Source organism: Aquarana catesbeiana, linkage group LG03 (genome assembly GCF_042186555.1).
Source record: "Aquarana catesbeiana isolate 2022-GZ linkage group LG03, ASM4218655v1, whole genome shotgun sequence".
NCBI classification, from domain to species: domain Eukaryota; kingdom Metazoa; phylum Chordata; class Amphibia; order Anura; family Ranidae; genus Aquarana; species Aquarana catesbeiana.
The window spans coordinates 674,372,077-674,391,410 of NC_133326.1; the positions used below are offsets into that span (position 1 = coordinate 674,372,077).

At 45.4% G+C, this 19,334-nt stretch overlaps 1 protein-coding gene across 1 annotated transcript in view; it reads right to left on the reverse strand.

Annotated features, from left to right (window-relative positions):
- Positions 1-19,334, reverse strand: part of LOC141133485 (NXPE family member 3-like) — a 183,173-nt gene that overhangs the window by 20,993 nt on the left and 142,846 nt on the right. Inside the window, exon 3 of the mRNA XM_073622879.1 lies at positions 15,779-15,999. Within this exon, the coding sequence (XP_073478980.1) occupies positions 15,779-15,999 (221 nt within the window). The remainder of the gene's footprint in view (positions 1-15,778; positions 16,000-19,334) is intronic.

Sequence of the window (19,334 nt, forward strand, 5' to 3'; positions counted from 1 at the left end):
TCACCCTCCACAATCCAGAGGAGGAGATCGCTGAAACCCCTGCTTCTCGCTCTCAGCCAAAGAGACATAAAATACAGGTGGGCCTTCCCGTTCGCGGTTAAGTTCTCCGTTAAGGGGAAACAATACGCTTTCTCTTCCCTCCCAGAGGGAGAAAAAATTCTCTTGCACCTGAAAATCATCTCCCAGGAAGCCGAAATGGACACAACCAATGCCGGTGTTAACTCCAACAAACAACAGACCCCCACCAGCCCTCAATCTCCCCTGTGGTCAACAGGAAAAGCAAAGAAGGCCAAAGACAACAACCTAACTTGAAGCCAGTGATGATTTGGACTGCATCTTATTCATCCCGGTTGTGAAGCAGGGACCGGAGTAATAATTCCCCCGAATGTGGGGGGTCCCTCGTGCCTATTACCTTAGGCACGCTAGCCAACCGGGCACCGTTTTCTGAGTTTTCAGAACTTTTCATGTTTCATGTTTTAAGTTTTTTTTCTCTTCAACTGGTCCACTGAAATGTGCAGTGGTCACAAGGTAGCTGTACCTCTCCGGACTGAGAGTTACTGTATCCCCACACCTCTCTATGGGGCAATTTAACCACTATGTTTGGGGATACCCGACTGGTCCCCCCAATAGACGCTCTGCTGGGATAGAGAGGGGTTAAGGGAATTAGGGGGATAATACACTTGGAGGAGGTGCAGGGCCACTCGCCACTCAAGCTGTTTAGACACCGTGGTATACACCAGTAAGGGTCTTTTTTCCCTTAGAGGAACAAGTTTTTTGTAGGGCGTTCGGTTTCGGGAAGGAACACTTGCGCACCCACCTAACCCTTAGACACCCGTTGGTCTCTAGGGGCTAGGCTGTCTGAGCCTAGATGGGCCTGACATTATCCGATTTCTCTCTGAAGGACACGGGGGGTTTCTCCTTCCCTGTGTCCTTTCTTTCTTTTCTAGGAGACCTTTTCTATTCTATCCTGCTCTCCCTCCCCACCTCCCCGATCACTACAGTGTACCTAACTACATCTTGTGTTTCAGATATCACACGCACCCCCAAGGAAGTACCTGCTATCTCCCCAACGAGAAGGAGCAATGATCATCACGCTGTCGTCCATGTTCCCACGCGTCTACGGGTAAGTGGGGGCTGTAACCGATGCATTTCACTCCAACTGCTCCATGGCTGACGGGCCCATAGCTGAACTCCACATAGCATCCCACAATGTCCAGGGACTCAGCTCCCCGATTAAGAGGAGGAAGGTTCTCGACTATTACAAGCATCTCAAGCTAGACATTATCATGCTGCAAGAAACACATTTCCCCTCCCGGTATAGCCCTAAGTTTCTCCACCCTCACTTTCCACAGTTCTTCTTAGCGAGCACTGACAACAAAACCAAGGGGGTTGCAATCTTAATATCCAAACACCTTAAATTTGTAAAAATCTCTGAACATGCTGACCCAGAGGGTAGGTTCCTCCTGGTCTAGGGCACTGTGGGAGACCATCTGTACTCCCTGGTCTCCTACTATACTCCAAATAGAGGACAAGCTAAATTTTTTGACTCCCTACTGTGCATCCTCGCTCAGAAACTGGAGGGAACGGTCATCTTTGGCGGAGATTCGAACGCAGCGTTCGATCAGGGATTAGACAAGTCTAAACCCCCGCGGACTCAACTAACACGTCCCACCAAAGAAAGTCTCAGAATCGCAAAGACAATTCATGCCCACGGCTTGGCTGACACTTGGAGGGAACTCAACCCCAACAAAAGGGACTTTACCCATTACTCTTCCCCTCATAACACTAATGAGAGGATTGACCACATACTGACCCCATCCTCCCTACTCCCATTCATACACAGATCCCAAATCAGGGAGTCGGCCCTCTCGGACCACTCCATTGTCACCATAACAATCAAAACAGGCACCCTGGGTGGACTGAATGAGTCGTTGTTATCTGATCCCATCAGGGTTACAGAACTTGAAAAAGCCCTACAAGAGTACTTTGAACTCAATAAATCAGAGGAAACTTCTCCCGAAATGCTCTGGGCTGCACATAAAGCTTTTATAAGGGGTAAACTAATCCAGATTGCAACACAGATCAAACGAGAACAGAAAGCCGACATAATTCGGTTGGACAGGGAATATACCAAACTGAAGGCTTCACATAAAAAAGACCCTTCCAAGACCCCTGTCTCTCTCATTGATAAAGCCAGACTAGATCTCAATCTAGCACTCACAGCTAAGGCCGAAAAGGCCGTTCGCTGGAACGGACATAAATTTTACACTCAGGCAGACAAAATAGGTCCCCTTCTAGCGAAAAAACTATCTCCTCCCATCAAGATCCACGCTTTGTCCAAACTCAGGATAAATGGTCAACCCCCCACGACTATCCCTTCCAAGATACTAGAAGCTTTCCAGGGGTTTTACTCTAAATTATATAGCCAACCAGCTACACCAACAGCGGACTTAATCCCTAAGTTCCTGGAGGGTATTCCTCTCCTCTCCCTAAAAGACAATCACAAGCAAAGGATGGAAACACCCATAACGGAGGAGGAGGTTTTGGGGGTCATCAAGGATCTTAGAAAGGGGTCTGCTCCGGGACCTGATGGTCTCTCCATACCATATTATAAGTCTTTCGCGAACATTCTAGCACCTCACCTGACCTCCTTCTTTAACTCCAAAACCAATGGAAACCCCCTAGACATTCACCTTAATACGGCTTTAATCACAGTCATACCCAAGCCTGACAAAAACCACAAAGACGTTAGCAACTACAGGCCAATCTCCCTCATAAACAATGACCTAAAAGTTCTCACCAAAATAATGGCTAACAGGTTATCGTCCTTTATTAATCAATATATACATAAAGATCAGGTAGGATTCATACCCGGAAGACAGGGTCCTGACCAAATACGGAGGGCAAAAGATATCACCTCGATTCTACAAACTAACTGGGAAGGGGGACCGAATCAATCAGGATTTCTTTTATCCTTAGACCTGCAGAAGGCCTTTGATACGGTCTCCTGGCCTTACATCTTTACCGTACTGGAGAGGTGGGGCTTCGGCGATCGCTTCCTGGGACTTCTGCATGCTCTCTACTCACAACCAAAGGGCCAGATACGCCTCCAAGGACATTACTCCAAACCAATAGACATTTTGCGAGGCACCAGGCAAGGGTGCCCTTTATCTCCTCTTATATTTGCTATAGCCATAGAAACCTTGGCGATCGCAGTTTGACATAACCCTGACATCAAAGGGGTGACCTGTGGAGACCAGAAGCACAAATGTGGGCTATTCGCCGATGACATCCTCCTTTTCCTGACATCCCCCCTCACTACACTCCCCAATCTCTGCCTAGTGTTAAGAAACTTCGCCAAAATCTCTGGACTCTAAGTTAATTTCTCTAAATCCCAAGCTCTTAATGTTTCCTTACCTCTTCAAACAGTTGCCTCTCTAAAACAGTCCTTCCAATTCAAATGGAGCGACACCTCCATTAGCTACCTAGGTATCACATTGATGGCCAAAACAGAAACTCTTTACACACAAAATTACCCCTCACTCTTCAGGAAACTGGAGGCAGACCTTAATCTATGGTCAAAACACGAGCTATCATGGCTGGGCCGGATCAACTCCATTAAAATGACCTTACTCACTAGGCTCCTCTATTTCTTTCGCTCCCTCCCTATACCAATCAGGAAAGATCACACACAAGCTTTACAGAGTAAAATACTTCAATATATATGGGGTAAGAGAGGATATCGCATTCCTCAGAACATCCTGTTCATACACAGACGCAAGGAAGGGCTAGGACTCCCAAATTTACATAAATATTACTTAGCAGCTAGAATAGCCCAATTGTCCACAATTTATTCCCGCTATGAAAAACCAGACTGGGTAACTATTGAAAGACAGGCTATTCCTAACCATACGCTAGATTACATACTTTGGTGCCTGACTAAATCTAGGCCACCCATCCTTTCACCCACTTTATCCCACTCCTGCGCCCTTTGGGATTCCCTCCGGCACTCTACAGCTCTGGTCTCCACGGGACGCCCTCTAGCTCACCTATTCCACAACCCTGACTTTCCACCCGGACTTGACATCTCAGCATTCAAATGGTGGCTAGACAAAGGGCTATACCGGATAGGGCATTTCTTCACCCCCAATGGACCAATCACTCTCAAATTCTGTATCAAAAACCTGGAACTCCCTGAATCGGAACAATTCCGCTTTTACCAAATCACCCATTTTCTCCACACTAGAAACCGCTTCCCCCTAAATTTACAGCATACGAACAGTGGTGCGGACAAGCCATGGAGCAGAGGGGGGGTATATCGGTGATATATTCAGCCCTCACTTGCCCTACTGACAAAACCACGTATATGAAGGCTTGGGAGGCTGACTTCCAATGCTGCAGGGACTTGGAGACTTGGCAAGCGGCACTAACCAGATCCTTTAAAGGGATCCAGAACATCTCCTTAATGGAGGCAAGCATCAAACTGATAACCAGATGGTACCTGACCCCTACCAGGTTAGCAGTAATTTACCCCTCAAACTCCTTATGCTACAGAGGATGCCAACACCTGGGCACAATGGCCCACATTTGGTGGGAATGCCCCAAAATCCGCACTTTCTGGAGAAAAGTCTTCTCTATGATTTACAAAGTGACAGCTTGCCAGGTCCCCAGGTCCCCAGGTCCCCAGAGGTGGCAATTCTCAAAGCAAGCATCCCTGAACTTTCTAAGGCTTCCCAAACACTGATCAACTTTATACTACTGGGTACTAAAATCTCAATTGCCAATTCCTGGAAACAGCCGAGGCCCTCTTTTAATGCAGTAAAAAGGAAGGTTTCATGGATTATGGCCCAAGAAAAACTTTCCAGCATTTTGACAAACACCTCCACGAAATTCCAAAAAATCTGGGAACCCTGGGCCCAATATATGGGAACTTCCCTCATACCGGGTGTTCAGGTACGAAACAACCCCTAACCCACTCCTAGACAAATTTATCCTACAGTTCTACTAGAGGCACACAGATGAACTCCTCCTCCCTCCTCATCTACCCTGAGGACCCCCTTTACCACCCTTCCCCTCTCACTCTTTTTCCCTCTCTTTCTTCTCTTCTTGCTGTTTACTACCTCACATCAGATAGCCAATTGGTGATAAATCAGTATGAAGCTACCATATGGTAGCCTCCCTCGCTTAGGGGGACTCACAATCACCTTAATACTCCTGTTGGCTCAGCCCAAGTGGGCAGAAGAGGAGAAGGGGAATTTCCCCGCCCGGCACAGTCATATCCCGTCAGGGGTGCCGGGGGTGGGGAAAGGACCCGTGATGTTTTAGGGGCATAACCTGGAGACTGACAAATTGGTATTTGGGAATTGCTAATTATCAGGTTGCCCCCCCCAATCTCCAATAAGGTTGAGACATCGTATGTTATTTGTTTTCAAATGTAACCTTTATGTTTCATGTTCTAGGAGGCATTCCCTCCTGTGCATTTTGATATGTTGATGCATAATATGTATGTGTTAATTGAAAATAAAAACATATTGAAAGTAAAAATACAAAGCATTCTGTGAAGGGTGGCAGAGACAAGTGTGCAACCTGACTCTGGTTACTAAGAAAGCTGCTCAGCACTGGACCTGGAATACTGCTGCTATCACTGTAGTAGCAGAGATTACTACAATGATTTGCAGCTTCCACAGGGATCGCTCAGGTATGAGATATAAATATTTACATGATTCCAAGTTTGACCAGTGTACCTATGCTATACAAATTACATCTAAATGTAACCCTTAAACCCGCAGAATCTGGTGGCAAACAGAGAGGCATGCACATTTAAATGAATGCCAAAGATGTGATGCTTCACACTCTTTAAAGGACATCCAATGTAAGGTGCTTTTAAAGTGTTACTAGACCCGGGGCCCTGTAGTCACTATATCTGGTCTCCCACAGTACACAGAACATGGCAATGCAAATATTTTAGTAAATATAAACTGATTACTACCTTTTCATCAACAGTATGTAGCATACTTCTGTCAGTGTCTGGTTAAAACTTGTAGGAGGAGTTTTCATTCTACTCTGACTGTCCTATGAGGCTGCATGACCCCTGACCCCCTGTCTGGACAGTGCTGATTGGCCCTGTGCCGATCAAATGCACCCTCCCAGGAAAAAAATTCTCTAGCAATACACACCAAACTGAGAATGTGCAGAGTGACTCCAAAGGCTCTGTCATATCAGGAGATAGATTGGGGACAGTGGGAGAAGAAGAGGATCAGAGACGATAGGATCAAACAGCCCTATTGCACAATGCAGAGGATTAAACCCTTAGGTTCCACAGTGATGCCCCGTACACACGGTCGGATTTTCCGATGGACATTGTCCGATCGGAGCGTGTTGTCGGAAATTCCGACCGTGTGTGGGCTCCATCGGACATTTTCCATCGGATTTTCCAACACACAAAGTTGGACAGCAGGAGATAAAATTTTCCGACAACAAAATCCGATCGCGTCAATTCCGACCATGTGTGGCCTGTTCCGAAGCACAAAGTGCCACGCATGCTCAGAAGAAATTCCGACACGGGACAGCTCGTTCTGGTAAACTTAGCGTTCGCAATGCATACAGCATTTTCGTCACGCTGCAATGTTAAAAATGGTTTAATACAGCGCACTCTCTTCTTCTTTATAATGTGACAAGTATTAAGTCATTTTGCTGCTCATATTCACACACACTTCTCACAGACTTTTATTTGTGTTTTTTTAGTGGGATTCCCTGAATATATTGTTATTAGTTGTCACATCTGACAGTTTTATATTTTTTATTTTTTTTTTATTTTGTATTTTAAGCCTTTTTTTTTCTTTAATGTTTGGATTTTTTCCAAGGCTGATCTTTGTTCAATGTTATTTTTATTTTTACTCCAGAATATTTTTGGGTGTGTTTTGTGTGTCAAGTTACCCCAACACCATTGATATCTTTTATTATTTAATCTCCAGGAGATTGTTTGGTGTTGGTGTACCTTGTTCATTTCACATTGTATATTTGAAATATACCTGAATCCTCACAAACCAACTGTCATTTTTGAAGTAAAACACATAGGAGAGTATAATTCAAAACAAAAATCCTTTATTAAGGGATCAGAACCAAACAAAGAGGAAGGCAACACTGGATCAACAGGAGAAATTAGCGAAGCCTGGGACCCCCACGGCAGACATCAATTCTTCAACATCAAAATTGGTGGCCTGAGGAGTCCATATGTAAGGGAGGGCAGTCTGGTCCGGGATTCACAGAGACTCGGATAGCAGCAGATGACATGTGTGTCCCCAGGCTGTGGTACCACAAGAGGCTGCATTTTTTGGCCGACCAGACTGGATCCAGGGTCCTCACTTTCTGGTCTTCCTTCCACGCTTCATTCCGGGCTGTGGCTGTGCAGTTGGAGATGTGGCAGGAGGAGGACTGGGAGGACCTGGAGGAGGACTGGGAGGACCTGGAGGAGAAGGAGGAGGAGGAGGAGGACCTGCAGGAGGAGGAGGAGGACCATCCCAAAGATGTGTGTGAGGTGTAATTTGGCCCCTCATACCTTTCTCCAGAGCCTCTGATATGAGGGCCTCACACAAGACTGTTTGGCCCTCCTCCATCCTCTGCATTTTATATGCTATGAAGGCAGCAATGTTCTCCTGCATGGTGTGAGGTGCTCCCAGGACCTCTGTAGCCCTCCAAAAGAATGCTATAGCCGCCTCCTCTAGGGTACTCGTCCTACTGCCACTTTCTCTTTTCAGGGGGGGTGGAGGGACCTTGATATCAGCCAGCCGGCTCGGCCCAGCCACCTCCTGGCTGAGACTTCCCCGTGTATGAAAAAGGGACATGGTTTTAGTTATTGCATCATCAATCACAATCATAAATTAGTACTCCCAACTAACATCTAGTTAACATCATTGATTGGACAAGCAGAAATATTTAGAGGAATGCTATACCTGGCTCAATCTGGGCTCCTCCACATGTGGCCTGGAAGGCCCAGGTTGGGCGTCAGAAGCCTCAGCTGGGGGGGGGAAGGAAGCGTGGAAGGAAGACTGGAGAGGGATGACCTGGGTTCAGTCTGGCCTGCCAAAAAGTGCAGCCTGTCGTAGTACAACATCCTGGGGACATAGATGTTATCTGCTGCTCCGGATCTCTGTGAATCCAGGACTTTCTTGCGCTCCCTCAGATATGTGCTCCTCAGGCCACCAATTAATATCTTTAAATAAGTGATGTCTGCCGTGGGGATCACCTGCTTCACAATTTCACACAATTGCTCCAGTGCTGCCTTCCTCTTTGCTTGGTTCTTGAAATGGGGGTGGGTAATCTCCCACAGACAGGGCAGCTCACTTAGCATATCTATGAATACTGACATGAAGTCATTATCTTTCATTAAGATATCCATGTTCACTGCAAGACACAACACAAGACAAAGCCTAATGTCAGACAAAACTCTCCTAATCTTGTTACAATATAGGCCTCAATCTAGAAGCAGTATAGGCACAAGTTTGTCTCTTACCTTCGTTCTTACGATCGGCGCGTCCAATGCTCCTTCCTCCGCTCACAGATCGTACGTAATACGCACGCGTGTTACGCTTTATACACACTGCGCATGCGTGTAACTCCGCCCGCCCCTGACGTTCTTTCTAGTGTATTCCCCGCCCCTTTTCGTTCGGCGCAGTGGGTGAAGAGCACATGGCGGAGTTACAGCAGGTGCGTGCTAATTCTAGCAACGAGGAGGAGGAGGAAAGCCCGGATCCAGGCACGTCCCGATCCAGAAGGAGACGTTTTAAGGCCACAAATATGTCATTTGGGGAGATGTTGGAGATGGTCGACATCATGAAGAAGTCCAACTATGACGGAAAATATGGGCCTTACCCCAACCCGAACATCCGAAAGGCCAAGATCATGGCGAAAGTGGTCAGGAGTCTTGAGCGGAATTTCGGGGTACGAAGATCTAAAGATCAGCTCAGGAAGCGGTGGTCGGACCTGAAGTTGAGAGAGCCAGAGCAGTACCGAAAGATCCGGAGAGTGCTGCAAAAAAGTAAGTAGTGGTGCTGTGTTCCTATTCTTTCTGTCTTTATTCCGTTCGTTCTGCTCCATATGCTTTGATTAATTGTAACGTTTAAAAAGGTCAACTTTAATGTTCATGGGCCCATTATTCGTTCGTATCAAACATTTTTCTTTCGGCCTCTAGAACACCATTGTTTAGGCCATATGCATTTTCACACATTTTTTTGGGCCTACTTGGATGCCAAATATTTGTTTGTGTAGATGGATTTGTTACTAGAATGAAATGCAAACTAGATTGTGTGTAAGGAGAGGACACTGAGCAGCTGTTTTCACATCTGGACACTGGAGCACTAGTGTGGGACACAAGAACACCATTTTTATTAGGGGGCACACAGGTGCTCCAGTGTATACTATAGGGGGGTCTTCATCTGTGAAGCTTGTACTAAACAGGTAAAGTATTGCAGCTTGACAAAGGCCAATAAAAAATATACATCTTGGAACTCGGCTAAAATAGACAATTGTACCCCACTTCCAAGCAATGTTTCCTATTTCTAGTTCTGCCATCAAATATCTGTGTGCTAATTATACCATTTTTGTTTTACATAGGGGAGAAAAGACTTGGACACCCCTCATCCGAGGAGACCAGAGCCCCCCCCCCCCCCCTGGAAGAAGGGGAAATACCAACCCAAGAAGAAGAGCAGGAGGAAGAAGAAGATGTGGTGGAGATTGGCACCACAACAGGTGAGTGTCTGCGACTACAGGCTCAGGTAAAAGAGATGGATGTTGGCAGATTTTTGAGACTTTTTTTTTGTTCTTTATCTCTTTTTAGGTGATCGTGATCCAGAACGCTTTACATCTGAAAGTGCCCAGATACTCATCGGGGAGATCATGGGGTGTAATCTCCAATTGCAAAACATCCAGCAACAAATCACTGATGTTATTAAAAAAAATAATAACATCATTGATGTTTTGGGGCGAATTTAAACCCCACAAAATCACCTGTTTTATCTTACGAAAATTTTTACAATGTTTAGAAAAGCCAAATTTGGAGGATGCACACAGTGTGCCAACATGTGCTATCTGCCATCACAGGAGATCAATGGACGCGTTTTGGGGGTGCAACCCCTTCCTCAATTATAAAGTCGCATTGAGGAAGGGCTTGCTCCCCCAAAACACGTCCCTTGATCCCCCCTGATGGCAGATAGCACATGTTGACATTCGTAAATTGGTGTGCATCTTCCAAATTTGGCTTTTCCAGGGGTGATTTCCCCCCATCTGAACGCTATATCAAACACAGTTCCTAAATACTCATGTCTGATATAGCCTTCAGGTTTTACCATATGTGAACTTTGTAAGTTCAAGTTTTTTGGCTTTCTTGTTGGTTTTACACAGGCCTGTTTTATCTGAAATGGATATTTCGATTTTTGAGAATGCTACTGCAAACATTGTTATACAACAAACATGTTGGTTTGTTTTAAAAACCTTTGGGAAATGCACATGTGATTGTGCAGGTATAAAAAAGTGCCTTACTCAAGAATGTGTGGATTATTGTCTCAACACTACAACACTTTTGGGGTGATGTAATTGCTGTTTTATGCAAAAATGGGGGTTTCCTAAGGGCAAATACACTTTGCACTACAAGTGCAGGTTCAGTGCAGTTGCAAGTGCACTTGTAGTGAAATGTGTTTTGGCATTTAGGAAGTACCAGCCAACACTGTTTTTTATAAGGTTACCCAATCACGACATTTTCTGCACTCAACACATTTCTGTCAGGGTCAGCTAAAACAAACACAAGCAGTAAATGTCCACAAAGAATTTCTTTTGGTTGTTTTTTATTTGAAAAAGGTGTCACAGATTGTCTGGCATATTGATAGCCCCCCTACCCGCAAAGAACTCCAGGTAGCGTAACCGGACATCACAGGCATTTAGGGAGGGCAAGCCAGGACGGCCACTTTCAAGCGCCGTCAGTGTTGATGGATTAGGGATTCTGGCCTCAGGCCCAACTGAGCCAGCATAGTTGGCTGAATGTTTTCTTAAAAAATTATGGAGAACACAGCAGGCAAGTATTATATGGTTCAGTTTATACTCCGCCATATGGATGGGTGTCAGAAATAATCGGAAACGGCTGGCCAGGATTCCAAATGTGTTCTCCACCACTCTTCGGGCTCTGGCCAGCTGGTAATTAAAAACCCTCTGTTCCGGGGTGAGGGTCCTCATCGGGAATGGTCGCATCAGGTGGTCCCCCAGCGCAAATGCTTCATCAGCAACCAACACAAATGGGAGACCTTCAACATTGTCCTCTGGAGGTGGCAAGTCCAAGCTGCCATTCTGGAGACGCCTGTAGAACTCCGTCTGGGCGATCACTCCACCATCGGACATCCGGCCATTCTTCCCCACGTCCATATACAAGAACTCGTAATTAGCCGACACCACCGCCAACATCACTATACTATTAAACCCTTTGTAATTATAATAGTACAACCTCGAGTTGGGTGGTGGGACGATGTGGACGTGTTTCCCATCAATTGCCCCTCCGCATTTAGGAAAGTCCCACCGCTGGGCAAAGTGGGAGGCCACAGTCTGCCATTCCTGTGGCGTTGAAGGAAACTGTTGAGGAAAAAACAATAAACATTACAATTTTTTCTAAGATACATGGCAAGCAGATTAGACACAAACATTATGGGGCAACCTCCAGATAGCATTTACTAAGGGGAATTTAACAAGGCCAAAGTATAAGGTACACCTATCATATTCCCCCTCCCATGGGCCATTTCTAACATTATGGGGGGGGGGAACTCTTGGACAGGTAACCCTCTTCACTTCATTGAGAGATGAATGCCTAAATACAGGGTATTACTTGTAACAGACCCTCCTTAGTTACACTATTGGCAGCCCACTGGACAGGTAAGAAGTGTCAGAATACAAAGATATAAATACACACTGTACACATTTGAGGACATTTGGACATTCTGCTATTACCTATCAAGATAATAATAGAATAACAAAACTTTAAACAGTACCATTGGAAAGTATACAGGCAGGCCCTTGTACTACATGCTTTGGGGAATTTATCCATACATCTGACCAGTAAAGAGATGGGTATAGTGTGTATGGGTTTGGCAAAGTCAGCAGATAGATGATTGAGGATAGAGAATTGTGATCAGCTGACTTAGCAGTTGGGGGAGGGAGGGTTAAAAAAAATTGGGGGACACCACAAAAAAAGCCTCTGGCACTCTGCCTGAATTGAAATCAAAAATCACATTTCCAAACATTTTAGGGGGTGTTTGGGGTAAAGCACTACTATGGAGCTGATAAAATACATTGTTAAGTGACTACATGAGGTGAATATAGGGCAGGAGACACCATGCTGGAGAGGTTATTGAAGGGCAAATATGTATGAAGGACCTAACATAATAATTACATAACAATCCAGCATGCATGAGGGCAAAGGGGACATTCACAGCATATTACAATCATGGTAATTAGGGAATGAGGGAAGAAATACAATATATTATCAAACATTAAAGACAATAAAATATGATATAAAAGGATAAAAATCTTACCTTCATATACTTCTTCTGCAGGACCTGTATGATGGCAGAACAGGTCTCTGGGATAATGATCCCCAGAGCCTGGGGGGAGATGCCTGTTGAGAACTTCAAGTCCTGCAGACTTCTCCCTGTGGCCAAATACCGCAAGGTAGCGACCAACCTCTGCTCCGGAGTGATGGCTTGCCTCATGCAGGTATCCTGCCTGCTGATATAGGGGGTCAGCGAAGCCAACAAACGGTGAAACATGGGGTCCATCATCCTGAGAAAGTTCCTGAAATCATCAGGATTATTCTCACGGATCTCACGGAGCAAAGGCATATGAGAGAACTGGTCACGCTGAAGCAACCAATTCTTGGTCCATGAACTCCTCCCCACCCTGTTCATGGACTGGGCTTGTGTCAAGGTCAGGACCCCAACACCAAGCCCCCGCACAGCACGAACTCTACGAGGAGTACGCATACGAAACATGGCTAGAAAATGGTCGGCTGCTCAGAACGAAGTAACAGAACGCACTGAAGAACAGCAAGGCCTGTGAAGAGCGACCTGAAAACCAGTAACGAACGAACAAGAATACAATGACTACTTAAAGTCACGCGGAACTTGCTGCACGCACTGAAGAGCAGATACAAACCCACAAGCCCAAACTGAATGGCAGAAAACGATCTGAAAGCCACGAGTCTGAAAAAGCGCGAATCGACTCTCACCAAACTTTTACTAACACGAGATTAGCAAAAGGAGCCCAAAGGGTGCCGCGCTTGGTTCTGAACCGCCTTTTCTAGTCTCGTCGTACGTGGTGTACGTCACCGCGTTGTTGGCGATCGGAAATTCCGACAACTTTGTGCGACCGTGTGTAGGCAAAACAAGTTTGAGCCAGCATCCGTCGGAAAAAATCCTAGGATTTTGTTGTCGGAATGTCCGAACAAAGTCCGACCGTGTGTACGGGGCATGAGTATATCAAGCATGCTTTGCTGCATATACAGTACAGACTGATTTCACTGTTGTGGGTTTAGTAACACTTTAAGTCTGCAGAATCCAGTGGCAGGCTGAGAGGAGCATGCACATCTAAATGGATTCCAGGAATGTGATCTTTCACACCCTTGAAAGGAGATCCAATGTAGGGTGATTTTAAGTCTGCAGAATCCAGTAGCAAGCAGAGAGGAGCATGCACTTTTGTTTTTTTTTATTTAATAACTTTTTATTGCTATTTCAAAATAGAAAAACAATACAGCATATTCTATATCAAAACACCCAAATAGTATCAAAACAGTGTTAGTTCACATCTCTCTATAACTCATGTATCTATATCCAAATTCAAATGTAGTTAAACACTCTTAAACGGAGATCCAATGTAGGGTGCTTTTAAGTGTGCAGAATCCAGTAGCAAGCATAGGGGATCATGCACATCTAAAAAGATGCCAAGGATGTGATCTTTCACACTCTTGAAAGGAGATCCAATGTAGGCTGCTGTTAAGCTGGCCATAAACTAGCATTATATCTTTTGATTTTTTTCTATTTTAAGAATGTTTGTTGAATTTTTTAATCATTAGGGGAGTTAAACTGATGTTTGTTTTCGAAGAGAAAATTTAGAGTAGGGTGGACTTTTTTTCTGAGACGAGCACATTTCTAACCTTAATGTGGTTTTCATGAGGAAAATTACAATATTTCCTAAAATCAAATGATAAAGCAAACAAAAAGTTTCTTCGAACAATATGTGTCAAGTCATAGAATCTACTGAATATTTAAGCAATCAATGTTTATATGAACGTTCATTTGGAAATTTACTAGTTTATGGCCAGCTTAACAGGAGTTGCCAGCCCCTCCCACTGAACAGTTTGTTTTTGAGTTTTAACATTACCGATTGAGGCAAGGTGTGCAGCTGGAGAATGTCTACACTAGAGATGAGCCGAACACCCTCGTTTCGATTCACACCAGAACTCCCGAACAGGGAAAAGGTTTTGCCCCGAACCACAAACTTTATTGAAGTCTATGGGACCCGAACATGAAAAATCAAAAGTCCCCATTTTGAAGGCTTATAAATAAGTAATTGGCCATAAAAAGGGCCCGGGAACAGCCCTGGGGGACACGTATCAATGCAAACATTATTTTTAAAAACAATTGTTTTTTAATGGAGCAGTGGATTTAATGATGATTGAAGTTAAACAAAACAAATGAAAAAAAATATAGTGCCGGGGGGGGGGGGGGTGCCCTTAGTCTGTCTACAAAGTGGCACATCTGTAGCATGTATAGAACATGCTGCAGCAAAAATTACATTTCTCAAGCAAAAAATGAGTCAAATCACATTTGTCTGCCAGCAATATATAAAAAAGAAAAAAACGGTATGGGGTCTCCCCAAGATCCATACCAGACCCTTATCTGAGCACGCAGCCTGGCAGGCCAGGAAAGGTGGGGACGAGCAAGCGCCCCCCCCCTCCTGAACCATACCAGGCCACATGCCCTCAACATGGGGGGGTGGGTGCTTTTGGGCAAGGGGGTTCTGCCCCCCCACCCCAAAGCACCTTGTCCCCATGAATATGGGGACAAGGGCCTCTTCCCGACAACCCTGGGCGGTGGTTGTGGGGGTCTGTGGGAAGAGGGCTTATCAGAATTTGGAATCCCCCTTTAACATGGGAGGCCCCCAGATCTCAAACCCCTCCTATGTGAATGAGCATGGAGTACACAGCTGGACCTGGAAAAAAAAGCTCCGCCCGCAACGAAGGCTGACCACGGAATGCCTCCTCCGCCGGGTCTCAATTCTTAAATAGGTAGGGGCGGGGTCACCAGGGGACATTACCAGTGGCCTGCCCCTTACCTATTTAAGAACTTTCACCCAGCAAGGAAACATTCGGCGGTCAGCCTTTGTCGCAGGCGAAGCTTTTTGTTTTTTTCCAGGTCCAGCGGTGGACATCATGATTGATGATGGATCTACATCAGGGGGACATTGTTTTTTTATTTTTTTTTTAAAAACGAACAGGTCGAACTTCAGGCCAAACTTTTGCTCAGCCCGAACCGTTCCCCCAACAGTAGTCTACACTGTAGTGTAAATAATGTCTAGAAGGTGGAAGGGGCAAGTATCAAGACATAGTAGGTTATAAAGATTATGAAGACCACCATAGACTGATCAGTCCATTTAGCTGACCCTTTTACAGCCAGCCAAGACAAATACTACATCAACATTTTCTTACATGAAGCACCCTCTAATGTTTATAGACTGGTTTACTCACCCACTTAACAAAGAGTCCTCCAGGCTGTTGGTCACTTTGCGGTATCCACCCACGGAGTGATAAATCAAGGAATCACAGGGGAGTTTCTGTGGCTTAACACACTGCCATATCTCACCGGTATAAGGGTCTTTGTACTCACAAATTTTTGGGCCTGCCACCTCCAAGTTACATTCCACCACTTCGCTGCTCCCATTAAAGTGAAAATAGCCACTGAAATATACCTATGAAGAAGAAGTGTAAAAAAAAAAAAATTACAGACATTACAAAAAAATATATAAAAAAATTAGATAAGTTATCTTGTCACTACCTCCGACAGCATCCATCCAGGCCTCCCAGTCATCCGGAATGAGGACAGGCCCTACGTTGTCCTACATAAGCTGATCAGTCATAACATTATGATCTCTGACAGGTAAAGTGAATAACATTTATTATCTTGTGACAGTGGCATCTGGAAGTCGGTGGCATATATTAGGCAGCAAGTGAAGATATTGTCCCTAAAGGCGATGTATTGAAAGCAAAAAAAAATGGGCAAGCCTTAAGGATTTGAGTGACTTTGTTGAAGGGCAGATTGCAATGATTAGACCACTGGGTCTGAGCAACTCCAAAACTGCAGCTCTTGTGGGATGTGTGTCTGCAGCGGTCAGGCCGTACCAAAAGTGGTCCATGGAAGGAAAACCAGTGAACTGGTGAGAGAGTCATGGGAGGTGAAGGCTCATTGATACATGTGGGGAGGAAAGGCAGGCTAATGTAGTCTGATCCAATAGAAGAGCTACTGCAGCTCAATTTGCTGAAAAAGCTCATGCTGATTCCAATAGAAAGGTGTCAGAACACACAGTGCATCACAGTTTGTTGTGTATGGGGCTGCGTAGCTGTAGACCAGTCAGGGTGCCCAGGCTGACCTGTGTCCACAGCTAAAAGTGCCTACAATGGCAGGCGAGCACCAGAACTGGACCACAGAACTGGAAAAAGGTGGCCTGGTCTGATGAATCATGTTTTCTTTTACATCATTGGGATGGCCGGGTGGGTGTGCGTCTCTAACCTGGGAAAAGATGGCACCAGGATGCACTACAGGAAGAAGGCAAGCTGGTGGATGCAGTGTGATGCTTTGTCTAGTGGAGTCCGTGCCTCAAAGGCTCAAAAATAGGTGGGAAGTCTTAATGTTATGGAACGTGGTCCTAATTTTATGGCTATTAATACTATTGGAGATTAGGGAAGATTATGTGCTAAAGTCCCTTTCAAAGAAACGGATAGAAATAGACATTAGCCAATAGCTAGCTGCCACAATCCCGCATTGGCTAAAAAATATTCCTAGAGGACAGTTAAAGGGTTTGTAAAGGTAAGTGTTTTTTCATCTTAATGCATCCTATGCATTTAGAGTCCTTTCACACTGAGGCAGTTTGCAGGTGCTATTGCGCTAATAATAGCGCCTGCAAACCGACCCAAAAGTGCAGCTGCTTTGATTCCAGCGTGAAAGCCCCAAGGGCTTTCACACTGGAGCGGTGTGCTGGCAGGATGGTAAAAAAAGTCCTGCTAGCAGCATCTTCGGAGCGGTGAAGGAGCGGAGTGTATACCGCTCCTTTACCGCTCCTGTCCATTGAAATCAATGGGACGGCGCGGCTATACCGCCGGCAAAGCGCCTCTGCAGAGGCGCTTTACGGTGGTTTTTAACCCTTTCTCAGCCGCTAGCGGGGAGTAAAACCGCTCTGCTAGCGGCCGCATACCAACGGTAAAGTGCCGCTTACAATAGCGGCGCTTTACCGCCGACGCCGCCCCCGCCCCAGTGTGAAAGGGGCCTAAGGTGAAAAAACACCTGGCAGTGACCGGCCCCCAGCCCCCCCCTTGTCTTACTTACTTGAACACTCAAACTTGTCCCATGGGGACGCGCCATCTCTCGGTTAGGGGGTTCTCGGCTGTTGATTGGATAGATTGATAGCAGCGCAGCCATTGGCTCCCGCTGCTGTCAATCAAATCCAATGATGCGGCCGCCAGGGGCAGGTGGAGTCGGGAGCGCGCCCTCAAGATAACCCCCCGGGAGAGCGCTTCTCCCAAGGGGTTATCTAATGCGGGGAGGAGCCGAGAGAGCCGCCAAGGGACCCCAGAAGGGCAGATTCAGGGCCACTCTGCGCAAAATGAGCTGCACAGTGGAGGTAAGTATGACATGTTTGTTATTTAAAAGAAAACAAAAAGGAACCTGTAGTATCACTTTAAAAAGTGTGAGAAGAAATTGTACTAAAGAATGGGTTTCTCAAGTACAAGTAAAATGTATTTAAAATAGATTTGTAGAAAACGGATATAGTATAAGGAGGAAGCATTAGATAAAGAGATTGCAAGAATACATGGACGATAGAAAGAAAGGATCCACAGGAATAATAATCATTGTAAAAAGGATATTGATGGGAAGCTTGAAGAAGAGAAAATAGACAGAAACTACATCTATGTATGATTTTAATTTTTAATAAAGAAAATAGCGTCTACAAAATAGGGGATAGATTTATAGCATTTTTATTATTCATTTTTTTAAATTAGTAATGGCGGCGATCTGCGATTTTTATCGTGGCTGCGACATTATGGCGGACACATTTGACACCATTTTGGGACCATTTTCATTTATACAGAGACCAGTGCTATAAAAATGCACTGATTACTGTGTAAATGACAATGGCAGGGAAGGGGTTAAACACTAGGGGGCGATCAAGGGGTTAAGTGTGTCCTAGGGATTGATTCTAACTGTGGGGGGCATGGGCTTCCACTGATATGACAGCGATCACTGCTCTCGATGACAGGGAGCAGTAGATCCCTGTCATGTCATTAGGTAGAATGGGGAAATGCCTTGTTTGCCCCGTTCTACCTCTCCACACCGCAATTGCGGGCCGCCAGCGACCATCGAGTTCCTAGGACCCCCGGGCACGCTCCCGCAGCGTGCAGCATGTGTGCCCGATACGCAGAAAATTTAAAGGGGTATACAGGTACGCCCATTTGCCTGCATGTGCCATTCTGCCGACGTACATCTGTGTGCGATGGTCGGCAAGTGGTTAAAAAATATGATTTAAATCAAGGTTTGTTAGAGAACCTTAGTGAACAAACAGCATCATGAAGGCCAAGGAACAAACCAGACAGGTCAGGGATAAAGTTGTGGAGAAGTATAAAGCAGGGTTAGGTTATAAAAAAAATATCCCAAGCTTTGAACATCTCATGGAGCACTGTTCAATCCATCCTCCGAAAATGGAAAGAGTATGGAACAACTGCAAACCTACCAAGACATGGCCGTCCACCTAAACTGACAGGCCGGGCAAGGAGAGCAATAATCAGAGAAGCAGCCAAGAGGCCCATGGTAACTCTGGAGGAGCTGCAGAGATCCACAGTTCAGGTGGGAGAATCTGTCCACAGGACAACTATTAGTTGTGCACTCCACAAATCTGGCCTTAATGGAATAGTGGAAAGAAGAAAGTCATTGTTGAGAAAAAGCCATAAGAAGTCCTGTTTGCAGTTTGCGAGATGCCATGTGGGGGACACAGCAAACATGTGGAAGAAGGTGCTCTGGTCAGATGAGACCAAA